We start from the raw sequence: 24,702 nt of genomic DNA, 5'->3' as shown, positions 1-24,702 counted from the left end.
CGTTTTGTGTGTTTTTTTTTTTAAATACATTTTTATTTGTTATGAATTACCTATGCTTTACTTACTACATGCAATACACTGCACCATGCTGGTACCTCGATGATGTTGCATGGAGGAAAACAAAACTCCCCTTGTGGTGGACTTTTAAGACACACATTTTTTAAAACATATATAAAGTAATACATTGTTTATTAAATATTTTTCTTATAAAAAGAGATATGCATAAAACACATGTATATGCACATACATAGCATGTTCAAACATATTTACAGTGTTATCAACATCATCATTGTTGCAGAACAATTCAGCTGGGTTTACAACAAATGACACTTGCAATCTTTAAAGTGGAGGTTCACCCAAAAACCTTTTTTTTTTAACATTAGATTGAGGCTCATTTTGTCAAGGGGAATCGGGTGTTTTTTTTTACAATCGAAGCAGTACTTACCGTTTTAGAGATGCATCTTCTCCGCCGCTTCCGGGTATGGGCTGCGGGACTGGGCGTTCCTACTTGATTGACAAGCTTCCGACAGGCTTCCGACGGTCGCATACAGCGCGTCACGATTTTCCGAAAGTAGCCGAACGTCGGTGCGCAGACGCCGTATAGAGCCGCACCGATGTTCGGCTTCTTTCGGCTACTCGTGACGCGATGTATGCGACCGTCGGAAGACTGTCAATCAAGTAGGAACGCCCAGTCCCGAAGACCATACCCGGAAGCGGCGGAGAAGATCTATCTCTAAAACGGTAAGTACTGCTTCATTTTTAACCACTTGACCACTGGGCACGTAAACCCACTTAATAACCAGACCAATTTTCAGCTTTCGGTGCTCTCACAATTTGAATGATAATTACTCAGTCATACAACACTGTACCCAAATGAAATTTTCGTCCTTTTTTTCACACAAATAGAGCTTTCTTTTGGTGGTATTTAATCACCGTTGGGTTTTTTATTTTTTGCGCTATAAGAGAAAAAAGACTGAAAATTCTGTAAAAAAAATAATAATTTTTCTTTGTTTCTGTTATACAATTTGGCAAATTTAGTATTTTTTCTTCATTCTTTTGCATAAATGTGAAAGATGAAGTTACGCCGAGTAAATAGATACCCAACATGTCACCCTTCAAAATTGCACACGCTCGTGGAATGGCGCCAAACTTCGCTACTTAAAAATCCCCATAGACGATGTTGCAGGGTATTGTGGGGTATTGCGGAGTATTGTGGGGTATTGCGGAGTATTGTGGGGTATTGCGGAGTATTGCGGGGTATTGCAGGGTATTGCGGGGTATTGCGGGGTATTGCGGAGTATTGCGGGGTATTGTGGGGTATTGCGGAGTATTGTGGGGTATTGTGGGGTATTGCAGGGTATTGCGGGGTATTGCGGAGTATTGCGGGGTATTGCGGGGTATTGCGGGGTATTGCGGAGTATTGCGGGGTATTGCAGAGTATTGCGGGGTATTGCAGAGTATTTTGGGGCATTGCAGAGTATGGGGGCATTGCAGAGTATGGGGGCATTGCAGAGTATGGGGGCATTGCAGAGTATTGCACAGGGAGGGATGGATGGCTGGATCTGTGACTACATGTGTCACAGATCCAGCCCGCAGCAGCAGCAGCAGCAGCAGCAGCTGCTGCTGCTTCCGCTCTCTCCCCTCTCCTCTCTCACACTGTATTGTGGTGTTTTGCGGGGCATTGCGGAGTTTTGCGGGGCATTGCGGAGTATTGCGGGGCATTGCGGAGTATTGCGGGGCATTGCGGAGTATTGCGGGGCATTGCAGAGTATTGCGGGGCATTGCAGAGTATTGCGGGGCATTGCAGAGTATTGCGGGGCATTGCAGAGTATTGCGGGGCATTGCAGAGTATTGCGGGGCATTGCAGAGTATGGGGGCATTGCAGAGTATTGCACAGGGAGGGATGGATGGCTGGATCTGTGACTACATGTGTCACAGATCCAGCCCCCAGCAGCAGCAGCAGCAGCTTCCGCTCTCTCCCCTCTCCTCTCTCACACTGTACCGTTCGGTACAGAGAGGAGAGGGAGGAACCGGCGTCATCACATGACGCCGGTTTGTTTACTAGTGATCGCTCCGTCATTGGACGGAGCGATCACGTGGTAAACCGCCGCTATCAGGAGTTGGATCTTGGAAACTGGCCCGCGGACCAGTTTCAGCAGACATGTTTGGTCGTGTGTACGGGGCCTACGGATCAAGCATGGTAAGCTCCCAGCTTATGTTGCCCCGTGCCTGAAAATTCTTGAACAGTGGCATGTGACAGCGGAGGATATCGAGTCCCTCCCTAAGAGGCTCCTGGGTGAGAGGATCATGGGTACTGTCTTTCATGCACCACTGGCCTTAAGGGATTGCCTAGGTCATATTATGAGGGAGGGTTTACGTTTAATAAATTCTGAGCGGATTCCCTTGAAATTTGAGGGCCAGGCCTGGCTCGCTTTCCACAGTAGGCTTTATGTGAGGTGGAACGTGAAGTGCCGCTCTTTGGACAATCGTGGTTGTCCAAGAGCGGAGTGTCAGGTTGAAGTGGAAACCATGGACCACTTCTTGCTTCAGTGCCCTTTCAATATGGAAGTTTATAAAAAGGTGGGGAGGGCTCTGAATATTCCTTTCTTGTCTAGCATGTCTTATGCTGAGTGGGTGTATGGAGCATTGCAGAATCGCAAGGTATTTGATTTGGACACTCTTTTTCTAGTCAGCTTAGTAGTCCGATATTACACCTGGAATGCACGGTGTCAGGTATCCCTTCGGCAGAAAGTCCTTCCTGTTCCGGTGGTGGTGTGTGAGATTCTTGGTGAGGTAGGGAAAATTCGGGGTCTCGAGAAAGACAAAGGCAAAGGGTCTGGATAAAGGTGTGGAGGAATATCAGGCCTGTAGCTGCTGTTTGTTGATCTCTGGGTGTTGGGTTCTTTCCCGGGTTCTCTCTGGACACTCCCTTAGATTTTCAAGGATACCATTTTTGAAGAAAGGCTACATACACATGATCAGGGCTTTTTTTCAGGGGGAACTTGGGGGAACTCAGTTCCACCACCTCTGGCTCAGACCCTTTGGTGCCTGCTCACCACAATCACTTGTAAACACAGAAGTCTGGTTTCTGTGTTTACAAGTGACAGCTTTGTAACCCCCTGAACTCTGCAATCTGTATGTAATGCAATTCTGGTATTTAATGCCCCTTTAAGACCCTTCTACTGTTTGTGAAATCTGAACGGTTCGTGGTTGAGTTCCTCCACCTATTTTCTGAAAAAAAAAAGCTCTGCACATGATAATCTATGTTTCTTGGTCTGAATGTTATTCAAGTTATGTATGTGTAGAATGTGTATAGATGTCTGCTTTATTTAGTGATGTGTTCATATATTATAGGTTGAAGTAAGCCTTTATTATGTTTTAGTCTTGGATATAATATGTTATGCAAAAGAAGAAAATATATATAATATTTTTTGTATTTTTGTATAAAAAAAAAAGTTGGAATGTGTTTCTTGTTTGCAAGATTTTCAAAATAAAAAAATTGCCAACTCAAAATTGAACCCTACGAACTAATAGCTAGATTCAGGTAGAGTTAGGCCGGCGTATCAGTAGATACGCCGACCTAACTCAGAATCTACGCCGACTTATGTTTAAGTGTATTCTCAAACAGAGATACGCTTAAACATATCTAATATACGACGGCTTGCGCCGTCCTATCTTAGGTTGCAATATTGAGGCTGGCCGCTAGGTGGCGCTTCCATTGCGTTCGGCGTAGAATATGCAAATCAGTAGATACGCCGATTCACGAACGTACGCCCGGCCGCCGCAGTACATTTACGCCATTTCCGTAACGCATTATCAGGCCTAAAGTTATTCCATCCAATAGATGGAATAGTAATGTTAAAGTATGGCCGTCGTTCCCACTTCGAAATTCAAAATTTTTACGTTGTTTGCGTAAGTCGTCCGTGAATAGGGATTTACGTTGTTTACGTCCACGTCAAAATCAATAGACCCGTGTGGCGCCCTTACTCCCGCCCGCTTTAGGCTACGCCGCCGTAACTTAGCAGACAAGTACATTGTGAATCATGTACTTGCCTCGCTAACTTACGGCGGCGTAGCTTAAATGCCTTAAGCTACCCTGCCGCAAAGTTGAGGCCATGTACATGAATCTAGCTATAAGACTGGAATGGCATTAAAGTTCATGTGCATGTAAAGGCAGGTGTCACAATACTGTTGGTAATATAGTGTACAATACTGAGCATAAACAAAAAAATTACACAGAGTCCAAGATTCTGTTAAGATTTATTAAGCACATAGACTATTTCCTTTTCAGTGATGGATTTAATTGACAGCGTTCTTATGCAAAGCATATTTTTTCTACATTTCATTCTTATTTTGATTTCTTATTCCTTAATGATACAGGGTCTGATGTGCATTTCTTGTGTAGTGATATACCACATTCTATGCTTTTGGTATTGCAGGTGTACAAATAATCCGGACAAGATTAATTTGCTTGCCTCCGGGTATTCCTGAAAACCCAATGTCACAACCACCGCTGGTAACGCATCCTTTAATTGACACGTTCCTTGGTATTCCATCTGCAAGTCAAATTTCAGATATTGAAATACCGTTTTATATTCCATAATACCTAAAGTATGAATAAAACGACTTATCTCAGCATAACACTTCTCAAACAGCAACATTTTTGTTTATACCTTATATACTCGAGTATAAGCCGAGTTTTTCAGCACATTTTTTGGTGCTGAAAATGCCCCCCTCGGCTTCTACTCCAGTCACCTTTTTGCGACTGATCTCCTGGACTTTGGGGACCCGGTACTGGCCAAACTTCACACACATATAGCCCCACTCCTCTACAAGTGTGCAAAGTTTGTTGACCGGGGGACCGACGGCCGGGGAGCACCGATTTTTCAAAGCTGGGCACCCCTTCCATAGACTCCCATGTTAAACACTCCTTTCTCTGGTAACTTTGGGGACCCGGTACCGGCTGGTCATAGGTCCCCTGGACCCAAAACTTTGCACATATGTAGCCCGTGTGCTGTCTGGGGAACCTACGGCCGGGGAACAACGATTTTTTAAAGCCGGGCACCCCTTCTATATACTCCAATGTTAAGCGTAAGTCTAGTCATGGACACAGTGAGGCATGGGCACAGTCAGTGAGGCATGAGCACAGTGAGGCATGGACACAGTGAGGCATGGACACAGTGAGGCATGGGCACAGTGAGGCATGGACACTAGGGGTCTCACGATTCGATTTGATTACGATTATCTGGTCAACGATTCGATTCGATTCTACGATGCATCAAGATTACTGACCAGCTCTCACTTCCGCTTGGGCCGCCTAGGTGGCCACTTAATGTATTATAGCGGCATGTATTGCAAAACTAGTATTTTTTTAGACACACTCAGAGCGCTCTCCCAGGAGGGGCGGGGCAAGTCAGGATGACGTCACCCGACATCGATCATTGGGGTCACATGCATCGATACCGCATCGGGAGGCCCCGAATCGCGGTGCATCGATACAACGATTATATTCAGCACCCCTAATGGACACAGTGAGGCAAAGTGAGGCACAGTGAGGCATGCAGATGGACACCCTAGGCTTATACTCGAGTCAATACGTTTTCACATTTTTTTGTGGTGAAATTAGGTGCCTCGGCTTATTTTCGGGTCTCCTTATACTCGAGTATATACAGTAATTTGCCAAAAAAAAGTATTATTACAATTTTTATTATTTTACAATTTGTGATAATATATTCCTTATTTTTTTTTGTCTCTTTTGTCAACTATTGGGCTTACTGTATGACTGTGATTTTAATTCAGCAAGAAAACTAGAAAAATAAGGTGCAGAAGATTTTTGGAGGAATTACAAAGCTCTGTATAATTTAGAAATTCAACTCTTTTGAAACAAATAAAATTGGACAAATAACATAGAACAAATATTATGGGGGGTTGGGCAATGCCCTGGGAAACATGTAGCAAAAAAAAGGAAAAACAAAAAAAAAGGTTGATAGCGAGCAGCAATTTTAATCTCTTGCTGACCGAGCCTTTTTTACATTTGTTGTTTACAAGTAATGCCCCGTACACACAGTCGGTTTTCCTGTTGGGAAAAGTCTGATAAGAGCTTTTGATCGGGAATCCTGACCGTGTGTATGCTTCATCAGACTTTTTCCAATGGAAAATCTGCTGGAAAAAGATAGAGAGCAGGAAAAAAAAACTGATTGGAATTTCTGATCGTGTGTACAAATCCCAACGCGCGAAATTCCTACGCATGCTCGGAAACAATTCGACGCATGCTCAGAAGCATTGAACTTAATTTTCTTGGCTCGTCGTAGTCTTTTACGTCACTGCGTTCTTGGCAGTCAAAAGTTCACCGAACTTTTGTGTGACATGTGTATATAAGGGAGGCTTGAGAGGAATTCCCGACGGGAAAACCGATCATGTGTACCGATCATGTGTACGGCAACATTTTTTTTTTTTTAAAGGTTACCTGTTTGGAGGTCTAGTGCTAGAATTGTTGCTCTCGCTCTATCAATCCTAGCGATACCTCACATGTGTGGTTTAAACACTGTTTACATATGCGGGCGCGACTTACGCATGTGTTTGCTTCTGCGTGCAAACTCAGAGCGATGGTGTGCTTTACATTTTTTTCTTATTTATTTAGCTTTATTTTTTATCTTTACACTGTCCCTTAAAGTTTTTATTTTTTATCACTGTTATTACTATTACTATTACAAGAATGTAAACATCCCTTGTAATATAAATAAGCATGACAGGTCCTCTTTATTGAGAGATCTGGGGTCAAAAAGACCCCAGATCTCTCATTTACCAAAAGAAAAAGTAATTTTGATTTAGAATGGGGGGGAACCTTTAGACCCCTTTCACACTGAGGGCGTTTTGCAGGCACTATAGCGTTAAAAATAGCGCTTGCAAAGTGCCAAAAAACAGCTGCTCCATTCACTCCAGTGTGAAAGCCCAAGGGCTTTCACACTGGACCGGTGCGCTGGCAAGGCATCAGAAAAAGTCCTGCCAGCAACTTCTTTGTCCATTGAAATCAATGGGCAGCGCAGCCGTACCGCCGTCAAATCGCCATACCGCCGGGACATTGCGGGGCGGTTTTAATCAAAAGAGGAGGAAAGGAAACATAGCGTAATATTGTACCATATAGATGTGGATAAAGGTTGCACTTAGTGCATCCACGTATCCTCGCTTATAATATAGACAAGGTATGTTGCCGCTCAGTGTAAGTGGACTCCTCACTCGGGATAGACATCCGATGGTCCGTCACTGTAGGCTCCTCCCCCACGTGTATCGTCACTCGTCACGTGACTTAGTCATGGGTATACATCTATATGGTACAATATTGCGCTACGTTTCCTTTCCTCCTCTTTTGCATGTGACTGAATGAAACTGGAAACATCTGATCGCTGCGGGAGGTTGTTGGAACCTGATCACATTGAAGTGAGAGCTTGGCAATTAGGGAAGGAGCGCTGCAGACTGACTGATTCAATCATCAGGACTTTTTTCATGATCCACTCACATATATATTAAGAGTTTTCTCACTAGGTTTTTTGCTTGATTGTATATGTACTATTCACATTGCACATGAGTTAATACGAGCGCATCAGTATTTATTCATTCATCATTTGGTTTAGTTCACCGTTTTTTGATTGCTGCTGTATTATTTAGTTATTTTTTGTGTGGTTTCTTTGAGATTATTTGTTAGTAACGCTGTAGTTCTTTTTCACTCCACATCATCGCTTTACTGTCCTGGCCGGGAATGCCTGGAGGAGCACAATCCCCGCCCCCTGCTTGTGATTGGAGAAATCATAAACCCCGCCTCTTGTGTCCAATCACTGTGCTGTGATTTGTTACAGCGCAAGCTGATTTTTGGGAAGGGAGGGTGTCCCTAGGTTCAACCCCTCTGTAGGTATCATCCAGGACTTATGGACCACCACAACCCATAAGGACTCGCCCCTGCCCCTCATTCCCTTCCTGTTCCAACATGACTGCGCACCAGTGCACAAAGCAAGGTCCATAAAACATCAAGGTCCATAAAACATGGATGAGCGAGTTTGTAAAGGCAGGCGTCGCAATACTTTTGACAATATAGTGTATATCAGGATTAAAAGGTAAAGAAGCTACATATTTAGTAAGTGATTGAATCAGCTGCTAAGGATGCATAAAACTGAGGGTTTAATATGACTTTTAGCAAACATTGATAGTAGGAATAGGTACTTACCAGACAGAATAACACTTCCACCATAATCCAGACATTGCCCTTCTAATCCAAGGCAGTCCACAAATCCTGTGCTCTCACAGCCTTCGGTGGTGCTATTTGTGAAGCAGCTTGGACACTGATAATTGTTTGGTTGTAACTGACTGTCACAAATGTCTAAAGGGGAACAAAATGAAAAATAATAAACTATTCATAAGTAACGGGCCTATTTAAAAAAAAAAAAAAAAAAACATTTGCAAGCAGAACAAAATTTTACTTTATGTTTTTTAATAGTCTAATCCCTATATCATCAGATCCAACTAGTGGCCAGAATGTGGTATAAATTTGTATTGAATTATTTCAGAAAACTATACCGCATATTGACCACTAGATGGAGCTGATGATACAAGAATTTATCTATTAGAAAACATATGAGGACATTTCATTCAGCTTGCGCTAATGTTTCTGACATTCATGCAAGGAATATTTTATATATAGAAGGGATATAACAAATAAAGTAGAGAGAATATGCTGCTCACCCCGGTAAATGCAATGCATCATTTTCCCCGCACCTATTCCCTCACTGTTTCCCTATCCCTTTCCACATCATCCACACTCTTGTCACCCCCCTATCCCCATACACCATCCCCTCTTTTGAATGTTTTGACCTATATACCTTGTCACATCAGGATTTTCCTTATCTAAATTCCCTACTCTCCACCACCTCTAAAATCTTTTTCAGGACCGACAATATAAGGCACCCTCTACAATTTTATCTACAGGCACTTTTTACGCATGTATGCAGTACATACATATACATTGCTCTGATTTCTAAATGCTAATTATCCCATTGCAGGCTTATTCCCCCTCCATGTGATCTCTCCCGCCCGCAACGTTTGGGTGTCGCCCCTCATCTGGTGACCCCCTGTTTGGTCACACGGGACCGCATGGCATATTTGGACGCTCACGTGGGAGTCCCAGGGTTGAAGCGATCTTTGGGAAAACAGCTGGACCTCCTCAACTGGACAGCAAAGTTTCATCAAGACTTTTTTCGTACTTTTCTACCGGTAATGATCGATTTTAATTAATCTTTCTTACATCACCTATATACTGCAATGTTTTCTTTCCTTCACCCCCACCCCTTTTCTAAATGAAAAGTGTCTCTATATAAATGGAGCTTAGGGTGAGGCAGATGTTTGGATTAAAATATGCAATGTGTTTAATATAATCTTTTATAATTTTCTTCTAGTCACAACCAAAATACCTCTGAAGAAGACCATTAAGGTCGAAACGCTTTTTTTCCTCCATTTTGGATAGAGCAAGGGAGAGTTATAACTAGGGTTGCCCCGATACCAAAACTAGTATCGGTATCGGTACCGATACTGAGCATTTGCACGAGTACTTGTACTTGGGCAAATGCTCCGCCTGATACCTGGACAGTCAGGGTGATCAGTACGGTGGGGGGGGGGTTACAAGCACCGATCACCGAGTATAGATTACAAAAACTGACAGTCGTTTCTCCCTCCCCCTGCAAATCTGTGTCCCTAGTCCCTTTTCCTGTCTCAAAGGGGAGATGTCAGGGGTCTGTTAAGACCCCTGATAGCTCACCAAAGCCCCCCAACAGGGCTGATAAAAAAAAATAAAAAAAAAAGAACTGCAATACATAATAAAAAAATGTATTATCAAAAATAATAAAAAATAAAATAAAAAACACACTGACACTTCCCCCCCCCCCCCATTTATTTAAAAAAAATTAAGCATTGTAAAAAATAAAAAAAATAAAAATACAGACACTGTCACATGAGATAAAAAAAAAAAAGTATCGGTAATCGGTATCGGCGAGTACTTAAAAAAAAAAGTATCGGTACTTGTATTCGGTCTTAAAAAAGTGGTATCGGTAACCCATGCCCGATTTTTTATTTTTTTTTGTTATTCCACCTGTGTTCCATTGCAGAGATTTTCCATCTCTTCCTGTCCCATAGCCAAACAGGAAGTGAGAGGAAATCCCTACGAAATTAAGGAAAGCCCCCCCCCCCCCCAGGTCACCAGAACTAGTGTTCTTATTGGAAGATTTCCCCTCTACAGTAATACCTTGGATTACGAGCATAATTCGTTCCAGAAGCATGCTTGTAATCCAAAGCATTCGTATATCAAAGCGAGTTTCCCTATAGGAATCAATGATAACTCGGATCATTTGTTCCACGGTGATTGCCGGTGTATGCAGTACTGCATGTGGCCAGAGGTTTGGGGGAGCCGGAGACTCTCGGGAACGGATGTCTCCGATCGTCACCGGCGCCCCCGCACCACTGGCCACATGCGGTACTGCACACCCGAGCGGCTTAAATCCTGCTCATCTTGCAAGACAAAGCTCAAATTGAGTCAGGATTTTTTTTGTTTTAAATAGCTCATATTGTGAAACACTTGTAAACCACGTTACTCGCAATCCGAGGTTTTACTGTATTACTTTTCAGGGAACAACCCAAAATGTGGGATTTTCTTTAGCCTTACTTCCAATGATAATGGTAAGTTACTAATAGAAAGCGTGACCTCACTAATAGGGGGCACAGACAACAATACAAACTGACAAGCATTCTAAATTTTAGTACAGACAAACACAATATTCTAAGCATTTGTTTGTTAATATCTAAAATTTGGGTTGCTTTAAGTAAATATATACTGTAATGGAACTATCCAGCCCCCAGTTTGTGTTCTTCTGTCAAGATATAGCTTCTTCCAGTCTGGAATTATAGCTGAGCATTTAAGATTAGTTGACAATAGCGTGTATGAGCACTGGAACTGTTTATTGAAAACTCATACAGAATATATAGTACACCAGGTCAGGATGAGCCTGATCACATCATTGTATGCAAAGGAAACTGAATACAGGAATATGATTAACATGGAACAACCAACATATACTATATGCTAGCCCACCTCTAGCAACTAATAGCTGACAGTGATATAATTAACTTGAGCTAATTAACTAGTCACTTAAATCAGCCTAGGTGGAGTGCAAAAAATACGAGCAGACAGACAGAAACAATAGGTGACTTAGTTAACAATGGGAGAAATAAACTTGACACATAATACCTTAAACCAGGGCTTGACAAATTTGCTTAGAGTCTAGGAGCCAGCTAAAAGCCGCACTGTAAGAGCAAGCCGCGCTCATCACAGCACTGTCCACCAGAGGGCGCCGGTTTGAAGATGGAACGTGTTGCGGCCTCAATTAATCGGCCAGCCCGACGCTAGTACGCGCAACTGCTGCAGTGTAATCCAGGCGCCAGGATGCGACCTGGCGCCTGGGTTTTGTCGAGCCCTGCCTTAAACAGATTATATCAGGATACTGCAGAATAAATTTACTTTGAACAGTCATTGTTGGTAGACATGTGCATATTTGTTTCGTTTCGTCTCGTTACGTTACGTAGATTCGTAAAGATAATTAGCAAGTTTTCAAAAAAATCTGAGTGTGTGTACGCTCCATCGGACAAACTTTTTCGGCTTTCATCGGACAAAAGTTCGCTCTGCAAACGGACAAACTTTTCGGCAACAAAAGTCCGGCCAACTCCCTTCGGACAAAAATCCACTGAAAAGTTTGTTTGAAGTGCGATTGTGTGTACGAGGCTTTCCACTTTCCAATGTGACTCAGCACAAAAAACATAAGCTGATTAGCTAAGATATTAAAGGGGTTTTCCACCTTTTTTTAAGTTAATTAAAAGTCAGCAGCTACAAAAAGTGTAGCTGCTGGCTTTTAATAAACAGACACTTACCTGATCCATGGCTCCAGCGACGCGCCGGCTGGGGCTCCGCTCCTCGCCCCCGTCTTCATTCTTAGTGTGGGCACCCACTGCGCATGCGCGAGCGGCAGTGCGCATGCGCGACAGGCGCTCGCCTACAGGGAGGGGCTGTGAAAAGGCGATTAAGCTAATCGCCTTTCCAGCCCCTCGGCGGAAGGAGGAAGTGGGACAGGAAGTCCCCTTCTCCTGAAGCCCCTACTCCCCCCCCAAAAAAATGACATGCCAAATGTGGCATGTAAGGGGGCGAGGAGTGGGTTAAGCAGAAGTTCCATTTTTAGGTGGAACTCCGCTTTAAGTAAGATACATCACTCACTAACTACACTGCCCAGTGCCCATTCGAAAAAAAACGATTTGAGTACACAAATTTACGAACAGACAAAGAAACGGATTTACAAAACACACAAATGAAAATACGAACATACGAATGAAAATACGAATATACGAAATTACGAACAGACAAAGGATTTAAAATACAGAATGCAAATCATTCGTTATAGATGTCATTTTCGTTCTTTTGCTGTTTCGGTGTTTCGTATTTTAGTAAGTTTGTCCAATCGTACGTTCGTATTTTTGCTTGTTCGTTATTTTGCTTATTCGTAATCCCGTAATTTTCGGATGTTCGAATCATGGGTGTAGGAACCCTTACAAATCTGGGGGGGACAGCATTTTTACTCGCCAGGTATATTCTTAGGCTGCATTCACACCTCCGCGACAAGATACGCCACGTACGCAGCGTATTTTGCAGCGAGTGTGTAACTTTTTTTTTTTCAACAAAGCCTTCCCATTGCTTTCTATGGCCGAACGCCAATGCCGCCTGAAAAAAAGGGTCCGGGACTTTTTTTCAGGCGGCAGGCGTACAGCGTCTATGAGATGTGAACCATCTCATAGACAGCAATGGGAATTCTCCCTTCCAGCGGCACGAGCGTCCGGCGTTTTGTCGCGGAGGTGTGAATGGGGCCCAATTCAGTAAACTGGGAGTTGTTTATAACTGGTTAGGCAACACAGTTAAGCCTTTAATTGCCCTACATCAGGGGTCTCCAAACTGCGGCCCGGGGGCCAGATGTGCCCCCTTACTTGCTTTTATCTGGCCCTTGGGGCAATAATTCATCTTCTGACATAAAAAATGGGGCACAATTCCTCCAATGACACCAACAATGGGGCACAATTCCTCCCAATGACACCAACAATGGGGCACAATTCCTCCCAATGACACCAACAATGAGGCACAATTCCTCCCAATGACACCAACAAAGGGGCACAATTCCTCCCAATGACACCAACAATGAGGCACAATTCCTCCCAATGACACCAACAAAGGGGCACAATTCCTCCCAATGACACCAACAAAGGGGCACAATTCCTCCCAATGACACCAACAATGAGGCACAATTCCTCCCAATGACACCAACAAAGGGGCACAATTCCTCCCAATGACACCAACAAAGAGGCAAAATTCCTCCCAACTACACCAATGATGGGTCATTACTCCTCTCACTGACACCAAAAAATGGGGCATTGTTTACTCCTGCTGATACCGGAACATTTTTCTATTTCCAGTGGCCACACAGTCCGGCCCCCCTAAAGTCTGAAGGACAGTAAACTGGTCCTTCGTTTAGAAAGTTTGGAGACCCCTGCCCTAGATGATTAACCCCTTGCCAGCCAGTGTCATTAGTACAGTGACAGTGCATATTTTTAGCACTGATCACTGTATTAGAGTCACTGGTTCCCACAATGTCGCAATATCGCAGCCCCGCTATAAGTCGCTGATCTCCGCCATTTCTAGAAAAAAAAATTTAAATTCCATAAATATATCCCATAGTTTGTAGATGCTTATTGGGATATTTTGTACCAAAAACATTGGCTTAAATTTATGAAAAACCGTAAAAAAAAAAAAAAAAAAAAAGAAATTGGATATGTTATATAGCAGAAAGTAAAATGTTTTATTTATTTTTTTTCAAATTTGGTCTTTAAAAAAAACAAAAAAATACAAATTTTATTTGTGTACAGTGTTGCATGACCGCGCAGTTGTCAGCTTAACTTACGGGAGTGCACATCGCAAAAAATGGCCTGTCATTAAGGGGGGGGGGGGGTAAATCTAAATTACCCCCCCCCCTTCATGACAGGGCATTTTGTGCACTGCGTAACTTAAGCTGACAACTGCGCGGTGGTATTTGATCACCTCTGCGTTTTATTATTTTTTTTGTTTTATTTTTTTCTAACAAAAGACCAATTAAAAAAAAAAAATTGTACGTTCTGCTATATAACATATACAATTTTTTTTTTTTTTTACGTTTTTCACAGTGCCAGGCTTACATCTGTACATCTGTTATGGTGCCCCTCCCCCTCCTCAGTGGAGTACAGGCCAGGGGGGAGGAGGGAATTACAGGTGTGAAGACACTGAGAGGTGTGAAAACTGACAGCCTGCTAGATAAGGGGGAGGAGACAGGCGACAGGCAACCTCACCTTAACTTTTCTTCAGTACGGCAGTGTGTCAGTCCCATCCCGGCTTCTGTGCTGTGTTCAGCTTAACACGGTCAGTCATTCCCCTCTGCTCCTGGCGGTTGGCGCCGTTAGAGTTTGAAGCTGCATGCATTACACACGCACGCTTTACGCAACGGCGCCACGCTACCAGTACCACCTGAGACAACAAGGGGAGGAGGGAGGGGACCAGTGCGAGTGTCTGATACTTCGGCGCAACGGCACCCACCCGGCCGCAGCGCCGGGGTGCTGTGCTGCTAAGCAGTGACCCGGCCCTGGCTCCAAGTCCTCCTAACCTGGGGGGGATTTTATCATACCTGTCCCCCCCGCATTATTTCCTGGGGGGGATTCGTCCCCCCCATCCCCCCCAGTTCCTACGCCCATGGTTCGAATTGATCCGAATGTACGAATACTAACAAATTAGTACGAAAATCCATTCGTTACGAACGGAAATGCACATGTCTAATTGTTGGTAATGGGGCATCTAGGCCCTAAACATGGATCCCGGGCCTCGATTCCCAAAGTCTGTATTTTGTGGAGACATGAACTTGAATCGGAAACAAGAACACTCCAAGGGTGCCCCGGGCATACACCTCCCAAAGAGTAGTGTCCCCTTAAATGCTAGGGCCCATAGTCAGTGGGAAAGAGGCCACATTGCAGGCTTCCAAAAGCCTCTGTCCTGGCTGGGCAATTGTGCACATTGCAAAAAAAAAGTCTGGTACCCAAAATTTGAAAGACAAGGCTTTAAAATTCTTTATAGGTTATCAGTCTAGAACAGTGTTTATCAACCTTTATTCAGTCAAGGCACCCTTTAAAAATGATGGACAGTCTTGAGGCACCCCATTCTAAAATGTAAAAAGCATTCTAATAGATTTACATAATGCAGCAACACAAAGTAGGACACCCAATGTTAGAGGTGATTTATTCATCCAAACTAAATACACTTTCGCAAACTGGTACTGACTAGTATTCCAATGTTTCTCTTCTCCCTTGGTTTTTCTCATTCACTCAACTAATGCCACCCCAACGCTGATGGAGAGGAACAGAAAAGGGGAATACAAGGATGCTGTGCAGAAGACTGATATCTTCCATATCAACAGCTGATGCCATTGGTCATTAGGACACGGGCAGCTAGAAGGTTGTAATGGTGCATAATGAAAACCTGAGGCTTTGTGTAACTCAAAGACAGGCTTCATCCACATGTCATCCACATGTCAGCTTGTATACAATTTTTTTTTTAGGGGTGCCTTGGCGTTTTGCATTTTGCCAAGGCACCCCTGAAGAAACCTCAAGGCACACCAGGGTGCCAATGTTAAAAAAGGCTGGTTTAGAGCTGCGGTGGCTCAACGTGATTGGCACTGCGCTGACAAGCCATTCACCTCTGCAGCTAGGGGTTCGGATCCCGGTCTCAGCTACATGTGAATTGAGTTTGGTGGTCTCAGCCCGGCTCCCGGTGGGTGTGCTATGCGAGGTAAGCCTGCGCCTAGTACGCCCACCCCCCTCCCACAAAAACCACCACACTTACACGCACTCGAAATTGGGTTAACATGCACGCACTTTGACCACGCGGTCTCTAAAAAGAGAGGCAAAGGACTAACGGGGCTGGTTGAGCGGACTAGATCCTCTCACTCCCTTATAGGGAGTCCCTCTGCCCCGTTGGGCTTCAAAGCGGAGCAGGTAGGGCGGGCTGTGTGGGAGGACCCCCTCACACACCCACCATTGCCACCCGGGGCTTGGAGAAAGGTGGCAGATTGCCTCTGGGGGAGGCCTGCCTACTTCCAACTCCTGCAGTCCGGCTCCTCTCTCGAGTACACGCACAAAATACACTAGAAAAAAAAAAAAAAAGGCTGGTTTAGAATTAACCGTGTACTATGGCCCTCGAATTATTGCTTTCGCTCCAACGTTTGCCACAATATCTTACATGTGTGCTGCAATTAGGTATAAGTAGGACCAAAATAATTGTAATGCTTTGGAAAAAAAAGTAATGTAACACCCAAGTCATTTCGAGGCAACGTGCCCCCTTCTTAAGGGTTCAACACAGGATAAGAAAACAACATATTCAAAGAGACCCTGGGAAACTGTCAGGTCCCTTTCAAACAGGTTGTCTGATCAGGTCCGCCTGTCAGTTTTTCAGGTGGATCTGATTGGACCCTCCATTCAACCCTATGGAGCGGCGGATGTCAGCGGTGACATGTTCGCTGACATTCACCGTTATCCAATCTGATCCTGTCCGCAAAATCCAAATGGAAGGTGGTCCTATTTTCCATCCGTCTGGCGGATCGGATTGGATATGATCGGATGAAAAGGGCCAGGCGGTCCGTTTTCATCTGATCTTCCCATAGAAGGACTGGGCCTGTCTCTGCTCTGCTCAGGAAGCAGAGACAAATCTGTCATCCGTCTGCTCAACGGGGATCAGTGGATCGATCCTCCGCTGAGCAAGCAGAGTCTGGCAAACAGGTGTGAAAGGGGCCGTAGACTTGCATGTGTAGTCAGATGAAGGAAGACTTCAAACAACTTCTACAGCTCTGGCGAGGTAGTTCCCGCACAACAAGGCTTCCCTGATAGGAATCCAAAACTAGCGCGAACCATAAAATTACAGAAAAAAGCACCAGACTAAAACTAGATAAAGAGTCCAAAAAAATTGTTGTGCTTGGTAAAAAGAAGATATATAAAAACACCCAACGGGCCCGATTCAGAAAGAGATACGGCGGCGTATCTCCTGATACGCCGTCGTATCTCTGAGTTCCGATGGTCGTATCTATGCACCTGATTCATAGAATCAGGTTACGCATAGATATCCCTAAGATCCGACAGGTGTAAGTGTCTTACACCGTCGGATCTTAGGTTGCAATTCCAGGCTGGCCGCTAGGTGGCGCTTCCGTATTATTACGCGACGAACATGCAAATGAGGAGTTACGCCGATTCAGAAACGAACGACCGCCCGGCGCATTTTTTTTACGTCGTTTGCGTTCGGCTTTTTCCGGCGTATAGTTACCCCTGCTATATGAGGGGTAGCTAATGTTAAGTATGGCCGTCATTCCCGCGCCGAGTTTTGACATTTTTACGTCGTTTGCGTAAGTCGTTCGAGAATACGGATGAACGTAATTTACGTTCACGACGAAAGCAATGACGTCCTTGCGACATCATTTAGAGCAATGCACGCTGGGAGATTTTACGGAGGGCGCATGTGCCGTTCTAGTAAAACGTAAAAAACGCGAGGTCAAAGGAAATTTAAATAAAACACGCCCCCTACATCCCCATTTGAATTACGCGGCCTTACGCCGCAACACATACGCTACGCCGCTCTAACTAAGGGCGCAAGTTCTTTGTGAATAAAGAACTCGCGCCCAAAGTTAGAGCGGCGTAACGTATCGGAGATACGTTACGCGGGCCGGACAGATACTCCAATGTATCTGAATCCGGCCCAACATGTTTTGGGGCCATACACCCCCTTCATCAGGGATCAACACAGGATAAAATCTGGATGGACTTCACCGATCTACAGTATATTAGAACCAGCATTGAACTAACCACTTGACAATAGTTGTTAGGTCTGGCACGCCTTTCAAAAATTTCCAATACGGAATTCTGACCATTCCTCTGACTTTATCGGCATATTTGGTTTGGATAAGTATGTCAAAGTAATTTTTCTATTGTAACATTTTTATTATTTTCATAGAACAGGACACATTAACTTACTGGTGTTATAGTTCACTTGTGCATTGCTGCCATCTCCTTCCCCACATGCGTTGCTCACTCGGATTAGAAAGTCATCTTTGGTTGTTACAGAAAAGCATTTATCACATAATGGTGGAAATGAACAGCCTTTCATTATTGTTTTATACTCCACACTGCCTGATGGGAGAAAAAAAGAAAATGAACATTAAAATGTACTTAAACTTGAAAACAAAAAATGTATACTGTATATATCAGCTTGTCAGCCTTTATACAATTTTTTTTCAGTTTTTTTATGTAGCGCCCTGCTCCTGATGAACAGGCGCTGCCTCAAATTTAATGGGGGTCTGAGCTGTTATTTGGCTCAGACCAGAATGATTAAAGGCAATTTAGCCTCTGTTTCAGCCATGGCTGTGCTGGGAGTGAACCACCATTGATCACCTGGGGGGTGTTATTACCACCCCAGACTGAGGGTGGCAGCAGCCAGGTCATGGTATATTGAGTGTTCCCCTCAGCAACGAATTAGTGGGAGTGGTTACCCCGCTGTGCATGCTGGGGAGGGGTATTTATGGACAGACGCCATTGGTGCGGAATTTTGTCCATTCGTGCCTCGTGGGCCCGCCTGGCCGGGGGTGCGTGTTGTGAATCCTAGCTCCGGGACCACGTTGGCCCGGTGGGTCCGGCTTCGTCTGTTGGGTCCAGTTGTCTGACTAGGGTCTGTACTGCAGAGGTGATCCTGTGCTGTCTGTCCTACGGGAGAAAGCCACTTGATGAAGGAGACCAGGGGAGGACCTATCCTGGTAGGGACCATGCAAGAGGCTGGTACCTTAGGAGAGGGCCTGGAAGCTTCATCCAAGCTACACTGAGAGGCTTGTCGCCTGTAGAGTTTAAAGGTTCTAGTGAGAAAAGCTAAAGAGATCCGGGTGCTGAATCCTGTGGCAGAGGATTCTGGACCAAAACATCTCACCAAGAAAGGAAGGTCTGTGCCAGAGACTGCACTTTATTCCGTGCTCCATCCCGGCTGCCAATGAGGGGGACCTATCCGGGTGAGCAATACCGACTCTGGCTAGAGTGGCGACGAGAACTGTTTTTTGGAAACAGGAGTGTTTCCTTATTTTGCACCTAAGCTTACCTACAATTCCACCCCTTACTCCTCTTTTCTACTAAAGTTCTCCAAAATAAACCCCAAGAGAAAGAGGTACATTGTGTGTGGACATTGAAATTCTTTGGATTTTGGGTCTGCCTGGAAGCAGGGCGGTCGCCCTCGTATTGGGTCTACTCCATCGATCTAGACTGCCATTCATCCATTCAGAGTTTCCAGTCAGGGATTTTCGGGTCCCAACAAGGCCAAGTTCATGGTTCTAACCACTCAGGCCCCGTACACACGTCCGAGGGACTTGACGTGCCAAACACATCGAGTTCCTCATCGAGTTCTGTGTTGAAGCCGCCGAGGATCTCGGCGGGCCGACTTTCCTCATTGAACAACGAGGAAATAGAGAACATGTTCTCTATTTGGCCCGACGAGTTCCTCGACGGGTTCCTCGATGAAAAGTGTACACACAACCGAGTTTCTCGGCAGAATCCAGCTCCGATCGAGTTTCTGGCTGAATTCTGCCGAGAAACTCGGTCGTGTGTACGGGGCCTCAGAGTCATCAGACAAGTCGAGTCGATCCTTCCTGGGATTTCCTATGTCTTTATGATCTGCTGTCTCTGACAGGTAGATTCACTGGATCTGGTAAGCGTATTCCATCTATTCTACATAGTCGGAAGGAATGTTTTCCCCCATGATGATCCACATGGCCATATGCCTTTCAGCGTTAATTCACATTTTATATTGATGGACATTCATTTGTTTTTTATTTATTATTTGTTTATTATTCTTTCTTTTCACAAATTTTGTGGACTTTTTTTCACTTATATTTACTGTTTAGTTCATATTTGTTTCTTTCAGCCACCCAGTGTGATACTGAGTGCTTCTTATTATCACTAGTGCTACATTTACAGTGTGTATATATATATTTTGGGGCAGATCCACAGAGCAAGTACGCCGGCGTATCTACTGATACGCCGGCGTACTTTCAAATTTCCCACGTCGTATCTTTAGTTTGAATTCTCAAACCAAGATACAACGGCATCTGGGTAAGATCCGACAGGCGTACAGCTTCGGATCTTAGATGCAATACTGTGTAGCTTTGATTGGAGGAGGAGAGCGGTCACATGACCATCTGTGTAACATCAGAGGAGAGCAGCCATGTGACCAGGTCAGTGAAAAAAAACGGAGCTATTGAGGTATATGGAAGCTTCAGTTTGCAATGGGAGTGACACATGAGGAGCATGTGGAAGGGGCTGACAGTGATTATTTTTTTTTACTTAACTGTAGAGAATGCTGGCAGCACTGTCCCAGGAGACTGGGGGTCTTCTGGGAGTGCAGGGGGGCTGTGTACTGGATGGGGGGGATGTATAATGGATGGGGGATGTATATTGAATGGGGGCTGTATACTAGGTAGGGGGCTGTATAATAGATGGGGGGATGTATAATGCATGGGGTGCTGTGTACTGGGGAGGGGGGCTGTATAATGGATGGGGATGTATAATGGATGGGGGGCTGTGTACTGGGGAGGGGGGCTGTATAATGGATGGGGATGTATAATGGATGGGGGGCTGTGTACTGGATGGGGGATGTATACTGGATGGGGGGGCTGTGTATTGAATAGGGGGATGTGTACTGGATGGGAGGGATGTATAATGGATGGGGGAGTTATAATGGATGGGGGCTGTATACTGGGGAGGGGGCTGTATAATAGATGGGGGGATGTATAATGCATGGGGTGCTCTGTACTGGGGAGGGGGGGGGCTTTATAATGGATGGGGATGTATAATGCATGGGGGGCTGTGTACTGGATGGGGGGATGTATACTGGATGGGGGGCTGTGTATTGGATAGGGGCATGTGTGCTGGATGGGGGAATGTATAATGAACGGGAGCTGTTACTGGGGAGGGGGGCTGTATAACGGATGGGGGGGTGTGTCCTGGATGGGGGGGACGTATAATTAATGGGGAGCTGTGTACTGGGGAGGTGGGCTGTGTACTGTAAAGAGGGCTGTGGAAACATTTTTTCCTTAAACTCCCCTCTTAAAATTGGGGTGCGTGTTATATGCCGATAAATACGGTAGACAGTCTAAGGTATTTAGGTAAACAGCATGGATGGAGGAGTCTATTTAATTTCTAGTTGTTCATTCCTTGGCTAGTATGGTTGGTTGCCATCATAGTTTTCCTTTTAAATACATTTCACCCTTTAAACAAGGGAAGATGTGTCCATGGCTTCTATTGGTTCTCGAGCCACGGCTGAAAAACACAATCCCACTTACTGATTTTGCAGTACTCCGACGAGGTCATGCAACCTGATCCATCACATTGAAGCTGGTTTTCGCCACAGCATTGGGTTGAGCCAAGAGTCCAGCACAGATTGCATGTGGTCATCTGACCTGAATAGGAAAAGGTAAGACACAGTGATTAACAACTCAACTGGCAAAGTACAAAATGTATTCATATGAAATAATTTGCAGGAACAGAAATGCCATTATGTACATGTATAACAAATGGTCAATGTAGTGACTCCAATTTATTGATGCTTAATCAAGTTCTCCTAGTTGCATTGCTGATAAGTGATGCTGTCATGTTATTGGTCAGTTTAGAGCCCTAGTTACATTGGTGGTCAGTTTAGTACCCCCAATTACATTGACGGTCACCGTAATGCCCTCAATTAAAGTTAGGGTCATAGGCGTGTGCACAGGGTGTGCTGGATGTGCCTGGGCACACCCTAAACACCCCATGCATGAATCTATCTATGGGGATTAGAGCGGTTATATAGTTTATCAAAGTGGCTAAAAATGTATTCATACTTTAAAGTGGATGTAAAGGCAGATTTTTTTTATGCATTCTAACCTTCTGTGTGTAACAGCCCCCGCATACTTACCTGAGCCCCATCTATATCCAGCGAAGATACTCGACAGCCTGGGACTCGTCCTCCTCATTGGCTGAGATGGCAGCATGGCACCATTGGCTCCCGCTGTTGTGAAACAAAGTCAGTGAGCCAATGAGAAGAGAGAGAGAGGGGGCAGGGCAGCGGCTTGGCTTAGGTGCCCCCATAGCAAGCTGCTTGCTATGGGGGCACTCGGCAGGGGGGAGGGGATATAAGTTCCGGCAAGGGACTCGAGAAGAGGAGGATCGGGGCTGCTCTGTACAAAACCACTGCGCAGAGCAGGTATAACAAGGTTGTTATTTTTAAAGGAAGAAAAACAGAGACTTTAGTATCTAACTGTGTCTGAGCACCGCAAACTGAAAATGCTATTTAATTTTTTTAATATTCAAAGCAAACTTGCCCATTCATCCGTGCTTTATTTTGTTGAGAAATCACTTTGAAAAACATCACCCTATTATTTCTAGCAGTTGCCACCCAGAGTAAGGGCAGATGATTCATTTAGCATTTTCTTCTTGGAATCCATCTGCCCTTAGGTCAGGTATGCAGACAGGAGGGTGTGCTTAGCTGGGAAAGCACCTCTTCCTAAAGGGGTTGTAAAGCCTTGTGTTAAGGTGAAGAAACACCTTGCGCTCTCCTCCCCCCGAGCCCCTATTTTACTTACCCGAGCCCCAAACTATAGAATCACTTTAAGGTTTCATACAAAAGACAAGCACTAATGTGAAAGGATACTCTGCTTAGTATGTTGGCACAAAATAAATAATAAAATAAAATTTTAAGTATTTCTTACCTGCAATTACCAAACTGCTCAAGATCAAAAAGACGAAGATTGTATTCATGGTTATGGAAGCCCTGGTTCAGGTTTAAAGGCTGATAGTTGAGTTGCTAGTCCGGTCTTGTAGTCACTTGTCTGAGACTAGCTTTGAGTGATGAGTTAGGGTAAAAGGATCGATTTTTATACTTTATTGAGCGTCATGCTATGCCAAGGTGCAAACAGTTCCTCTTTCTTTTAGTAGTCTTTGAAGTACATTGGATAGGAATGTTTACTCAACCAATTATCCAAAATATTTAGACACCTGTGCAAAATCTTATGACATCATTTTTAAATAGATTCCAATAAAAGGGATCATGGCAGCCAAAAATCAAAATTGCCAAGGCATGGAAAAACCCTATATTCTTGCCTCAGCGAAAGCAAAAACAAGATCACCCAAGCAATTACCGTATTTATCGGGGTATTGCGCGCACCCACGTATAGCGCGCACCCCCAACCTGGAAGGAAAATTTCAGAAAAAAAAAATACTTACAGTTTGAATGCCCCTCCTCGGCGGCCTTGTCCGGTCCGGCGTCCGTCTGCGGCTTCGGTGGTGTCCTCCCACGCTGTCTCTGAGTCGAATCCCCGCTTCCCGCGCTGTGTTTGAACGCCGCCGCCGACATATACCGAGCGCAGTACACTCGGGCACGCTCGGCCACGCTCGGCTTCTTACGCATAAAGGCTAGGAGGCGTCACAGAGTGTGACCGCGAGCAAAGCCGAGCCTGGCCGAATGTACCCGAGTGTACTGCGCTCAGTATATGTCGACAGCGCAGTTCAAACTCAGCAGGGAAGCGGGTAACGGCGTATATCGCGCAGCCACGATTTTCCCCTTATTTTAAGGGGGAAAAAGTGCGCGGTATAGGCCGATAAATACGGTATACATAAAAAGATTGAAGCCATATTTGCACATAGGAACACTTATTACACTAAAGCAGGCGTCACTAAATGGCGGAACGCAGGCAGGTTCCGGCCCCAGTGGCCATTCTAACCGGACCGTCCGCAGCCTCGCCAAGTAGTGTCCTCTCCCTGTCGCCAGCTCACCCGGCACGCCTGCCTGCCACTGCCAATGATGCTATAAACACAGCATGGCAGGCGTGGCAGGTCAGTGCCTTCACTAATATGTCTGCACTGCCCCCTCCCCACTCTGCCTGTCTACAATCACACAATACATGAAGCGCGACCGCTCTGGACAATGGGCGGGACTTTAAGTTAAAACGTGGGTGATTGGTTGCTAGGCAGCGGGGCGGTCCCAGCAATAAAGCACTCACTTTTTTTATCGTGAAAAGTCCCGCCCATTGTCCAGAGCGCCCACGCTTCATGTCCTGTGTAAAAAGGTAGGGCTCTGTGGGGAGGGGAGGAGTGATGTGCTGTGCTGTGCTGTGCTGTAAAGGACAGGGTTTTTTGATATCAAGAGAGGACTGTGATGGGGGGGTCAGTCTGTAATGAGGGGTCTGTGATGGGGGTCAGTCTGTAATGAGGGGTCTGTGATGGGGGTCAGTCTGTAATGAGGGGTCTGTGATGGGGGGGTCAGTCTGTAATGAGGGGTCTGTAATGGGGGGGGGGGGTCAGTCTGTAATGAGGGGTCTGTGATGGGGGGGTCAGTCTGAGGGGGCGGAGTCAAAACGGGGACCCCTCCAGGGGCCAAACGGAGAGCAGGCATGGCATAGATATAGTGATGTATCCATAGAGACCTCATAGTCCATAAAAAGTATAGGCTGTGAACATAAGTATGTTTTGTCAGATATCTAAAGTACTAAAGTAGTATCAATC

At 45.0% G+C, this 24,702-nt stretch overlaps 1 protein-coding gene across 1 annotated transcript; it reads right to left on the bottom strand.

Moving 5' to 3' along the window:
* Positions 1 to 4,248: 4,248 nt before the first annotated feature.
* LOC120916419 (protein RoBo-1-like) lies at positions 4,249 to 23,063 on the bottom strand. Its single transcript, XM_040327378.1, has 5 exons — positions 22,911 to 23,063; positions 21,510 to 21,626; positions 18,166 to 18,321; positions 8,219 to 8,371; positions 4,249 to 4,556 (listed from the first exon to the last, which is right to left on the bottom strand). Exons 1-5 carry the CDS (start codon positions 22,957 to 22,959, stop codon positions 4,420 to 4,422), a joined length of 612 nt encoding a protein of 203 aa, XP_040183312.1. The 5' UTR covers positions 22,960 to 23,063; the 3' UTR covers positions 4,249 to 4,419.
* Positions 23,064 to 24,702: the final 1,639 nt, after the last annotated feature.

The sequence above is a fragment of the Rana temporaria genome, chromosome 10 (genome assembly GCF_905171775.1).
Source record: "Rana temporaria chromosome 10, aRanTem1.1, whole genome shotgun sequence".
NCBI lineage: Eukaryota > Metazoa > Chordata > Amphibia > Anura > Ranidae > Rana > Rana temporaria.
This window is presented reverse-complemented; position numbering and strand designations above follow the sequence as displayed.

What these genes read in the sequence shown, in the direction of transcription:
- LOC120916419 (XM_040327378.1), bottom strand. Translation starts at nt 22,959, where the DNA reads ATGAATACAATCTTCGTCTTTTTGATCTTGAGCAGTTTGGTAATTGCA. An exon ending in GAGCAGTTTGGTAATTGCAG is followed by an intron (nt 21,627 to 22,910) that starts GTAAGAAATACT and finishes TTTCCTATTCAG; the next exon opens with GTCAGATGACCACATGCAAT. An exon ending in TGGAAGTGTTATTCTGTCTG is followed by an intron (nt 4,557 to 8,218) that starts GTAAGTACCTAT and finishes TTTGACTTGCAG; the next exon opens with ATGGAATACCAAGGAACGTG.